Source organism: Diuraphis noxia, unplaced genomic scaffold (genome assembly GCF_037042655.1).
Source record: "Diuraphis noxia isolate RWA-SAM2 unplaced genomic scaffold, SU_Dnox_SAM2 contig0001, whole genome shotgun sequence".
NCBI classification, from domain to species: Eukaryota; Metazoa; Arthropoda; class Insecta; order Hemiptera; family Aphididae; genus Diuraphis; species Diuraphis noxia.
The window spans coordinates 100,329,334-100,333,823 of NW_028301711.1; the positions used below are offsets into that span (position 1 = coordinate 100,329,334).

Consider the following 4,490-nt stretch of genomic DNA (forward strand, 5'->3'; position numbering starts at 1 on the left):
AGTTATAACATATTATATATATATATATATATATATATATATATATATATATGTTAATAGTAATAATAATAGTATATTCATATTTAAATAATAATATAATAAATAATAAACTTTTATTAATGTGATTTTGCATTAATAACACAATTAATTAATTTTATTTACATAATAACAAACAAAGTTAGTTAGAAATGAATAGATAATTTTTATAAATTTATTATTTCTATTTTTAGTCACATAAACACTCTAATATGATTAGAGAGTTTTTGTTTTCTAAGTTATGTTATCTTCAATTGTCTGTAAATGCTTATGAGTAGTCGACAAGTTGTCCAATATTCTTTTATTCTTGAAGTTTTTTGAACTTCTGTGAAAATGAATCTTAAACTAAACTCAAGTAATCTTCCTACTTCTTTTAACAACGTAATTATTGAAACAAATGACGAAGTAACCAAGGTACGTTCAAATTTAGTAGATTTATGCAGTATAGGTAAGTGGATGGAAGAATTTTCAATTCTTACAGCCACTAAGTGGAATGTTCGTTCGTCAGTTCCAAATGGAAAATACATTCAATGCAAGTTAGTGAATGTTATAATATATTTATTTTTTGGTTTTGTATTTAATTGAACTTGGTAAATTTTTAAATATGTAGAAAACATTTTGTGTGCCATCATAGTTCATATCATAAGGTTGATAAAGAAAGTAACAAAAGAGGACTGTCTAAAAACACAAGTTGCAAAGCTCAAGTCAAATTTGTGATTAAAGTAGATACTGTATCTACAAGAAAAACTGATCCATTTGTGAAAGTAAAATATGTGTATTCTGATTTTTTGTGACAATTACCTATATAAATTTTGTATAAATCTATATTAATCATGAGTTGTTTTAAGGTCTGTAATAAATGCAGACATATTAAGTACTAAATTATAGTTCTATTTTTATGTATAATTATTTATACTTGCAACGTTGCAACTTTAGCCTTATAACATTTTTGAGCTTCTTTTTTAGTAGATATTCTTCTTTTTGACCTATTTTTTATAATTTTTTTTTAATTTTTAGTTACAAAAATGTGTATAATTTCATATTTCACCATATTAAAGAGAATATTTTATTTCTTGTAGTTAAAATACTAATTCTTTCGAACTAAAAAGAATTAGGATACGCTTTATAATATAATTTGTTGTTAGGGTTATTTTTTTTATAATATGTTAATATATGTTAATTGTGTTCCATGTGCCTATGGTTACATAATTTACAGAATAAATTGTTTGGTGTTATTACAATTTGGAATGAACACAACCATAGCATTAACACAGCAGAAGCCCTTAGATATTTGAAAGCAACAGATGATTTAAGACAAACTTTTGAGGAATATATGAATGATGGAATGACAATGACAGAAGCCATTCGGTAAGAATCATACATACAAATGATTTTACTTCTTAATTAAATTGAGAACAATAATAAAATAACATAAATAATTCATATACTTATCTGTTTTATATGTATATAAATGTGAAAATATTAAAAGTACTTATAATTATAATTATAGTCTTATTTAAATATGACCAGATGTTTTATTATATTAATTTTATATTTAAATATGAATTAAAACTCGGTATAATTTCATAATTTACAGTTATCATGAAAGTGTGATGACTATGATGAATTGTTCAGTTGAAGATTTTGCTAATGCTAGACTAAATCCTACTTATAGAACTGTACAAAACTGGCATGAAAAATGGAGATCTACACATTTAGGCCCTCGTACTGGTCAAGGTGTAATCATGGTATGTTATTAGTTGTTACCATTAATCTACTAAAAATAGAGTATTTTTAAAATGTTAAATAATCATCACAATTCAATGCATGTAATTTATATAAATTAAAATGTACTTTTTTTATTTATTTAATTAATTTTTAATATTTTAATGTATTAGAAACTTAAAGAAAAGAAAGAAACATATAATGAAAATGGAGTATCTATTTTTATTCAAGATAATCCTTTTTCAGTACTTATACTTACACCAATTATGTCAAGAGCCCATGATTTACCACTTGCTAAAGATATAGTTTTTGTTGATTCTACTAGTTCTTGTGACCCAGAAAACCATTGTATCACTTTTTTATTAACACCGTGTGCAGCTGGTGCTGCACCATTGGGTGTTCTTATAACAAAAGGTCAAAGTGAAGAATCATATAAAGCTGGATTTCTATTGATTAAAAATAATGTACAGAATGCCTTTGGTGGGAAAGGTTTTCCTACCATATTTTTAACAGACAATTCAGATGCAGAAATTAATGCTTTGAAAGCAGTTTGGCCAAACTCAAAATCTCTTCTTTGCATATTTCATGTTTTACAAGCTGTTTGGAGGTGGCTTTGGGATGGTAAAAATAATATAAACAAAGAAGACCGTCAACCTATGATGCAATCATTTAGAAAAATGCTGTATGCTGAAACAGTTGAAGAAGCTTATACCGCATTTGAAGTTACTTTAGAAATTGGAAGTATGTATAGTAAATGGTGCAGATATGTTACTGTAGAACATTGGACTTATAAAGAACGCTGGTGTTTAGCCTGGAGAGATCACACAAATAGAGGCCATCACACTAACAATTTTAGTGAAGTTTCTGTAAGAATATTTAAAGAAAATGTGCTGTGTAGAGTTAAGGCTTATAATGTTGTTTCAATTGTTGATTTTTGCTGCACCAAACTAGAAGATTACTATAGAAGGAAGTTTCAAGAATTTTCAAATGATAGAAACCCCACAGCACGTAAATATTTTGAAAAAATTATTAAACTTTGTGACTATGCTTCAAAAGACAAAATATATGTTGAAAATGAAGAGTATTATGTACCGAGTGAAGAAAACAAACAGCTCATGTATTGCGTTGAACCTACTATTGGTATTTGTTCATGTAAAGTTGGAATACATGGAAAATTTTGTAAACATCAAGGTATAGTTTACAAATATTTTAATAAAATTGGAGTTAACTTTCCTCCAGTAACCATAGAAGACAAATACTTAATAGCAAAACTGGCATTAGGTGAAAAAGTACCAAATAAGACGTTTTACGAGGGCTTATTACCTGCAGAAGTAGTTCATACACAGTCACCTATATCTCATGACATTCATCAAGATTCAAATAAAAAGAGTTCAACGGAAAGTATGCAGATTGTAAAAGAACACAATCCCAATTTAGAAAAACAAGATTGTTTATCCATATTAGATGATATTACTCAGAAATTGTCAAATAATATAATAAAGTATGGTGAATCAACTTATGATAATTTGTTAAAATTCAAAAAAAGATTAGATAAAATACACACAGAAGGCCAGTTTAATACTTTTTTAGCAACAGCAGGTACATCCTCGTTATCTCTTAGACATAGAGACGGAGCATCAATAAAAGTACAACCAACTACAATAGCTAGGAGAAGACCAGGAATTACTAGAGGAAGTAAACGTTTGCTTGCAGGTAAAATTAAGATACACAATACAAATATAACAATTACAATTTTAACAATAGCATTTTTTACTTTAGGTAGACCAGCAACAAGTGATAGTAACCGTCCCAAAAAGAAACCCAGAAATTTACTGCATAACATTAAAAATTGTGTTACTAATGCAAAATCACATTAATAAAAGTATATCATATTACCTATACAAATTCACAAATAAAAGTAATAATATTAAATATATTTATTAATACCTATTAATCATTATATTTCCAACTAACTTTGTTATTATGTTAATAAAATTAATTAATGTAAATATATTAACATTAGAAATTGTGTTATTAATGCAAAATCACATTAATAAAAGTTTATTATTTATTATATTATTATTTAAATATGAACATACTATTATTATTACTATTAACATATATATATGTTATAACTAAATCTTAACTAATAGTTATAACTAATTCCACAAACCTACAAATTGATATATATATATATATTATGTACCTACATAATATGACTAATGTATTTTATAGATGTATGTATATACATAATAGTAGAGTTATATTATATGCATGGACATGAATTAATAGTGAAATAAAATTAGTAAATAAAGTAGTTGGATATAGGTACTCCAATGGGCTTCGGTATAAAATATACTATGTAGTAGGTAGGTACTTAATGTATTACAGTTTTAAGGTGAGTCAAATTATGTATATCAATAAACAAAATATAACTTAATGTATTTAATTAAATTGTATAATGATATGACTAAACTATATTATACTAATTAAACAATTTAATAAATAATAATAGTAAATACTTGAATTTATCTACACATTTAACATGACCAACGCACCTAAATTTCTCTGTTATACCTGAAAATAAAAAATAGTACAAGTACAATATAACTAACCATCTTGCAGTAGGTAATTGATATATTACAGTTTTTATATTACATTTTATATTACATTTTACAAGCATATTATTGAAATTATTGAAATTAGTACATATTTTGGTCCATTGATCT

The 4,490-nt window shown here is 25.5% G+C and overlaps 1 protein-coding gene across 1 annotated transcript; it reads left to right on the plus strand.

The window, feature by feature from the left end:
- The first annotated feature begins 369 nt into the window (after positions 1-369).
- Positions 370-3,638, plus strand: LOC107172764 (uncharacterized). Its single transcript, XM_089215412.1, has 6 exons — positions 370-572; positions 647-800; positions 1,253-1,404; positions 1,634-1,784; positions 1,935-3,474; positions 3,541-3,638. Exons 1-6 carry the CDS (start codon positions 370-372, stop codon positions 3,636-3,638), a joined length of 2,298 nt encoding a protein of 765 aa, XP_089071538.1.
- Positions 3,639-4,490: the final 852 nt, after the last annotated feature.

Excerpts from the sequence above, each read along its gene's own strand:
- LOC107172764 (XM_089215412.1), top strand. The coding sequence starts at position 370 with ATGAATCTTAAACTAAACTCAAGTAATCTTCCTACTTCTTTTAACAAC. Across the intron at positions 801-1,252 it reads AAACTGATCCATTTGTGAAA|AATAAATTGTTTGGTGTTAT; the intron begins GTAAAATATGTG and ends CATAATTTACAG. Across the intron at positions 3,475-3,540 it reads AAGTAAACGTTTGCTTGCAG|GTAGACCAGCAACAAGTGAT; the intron begins GTAAAATTAAGA and ends TTTTTACTTTAG.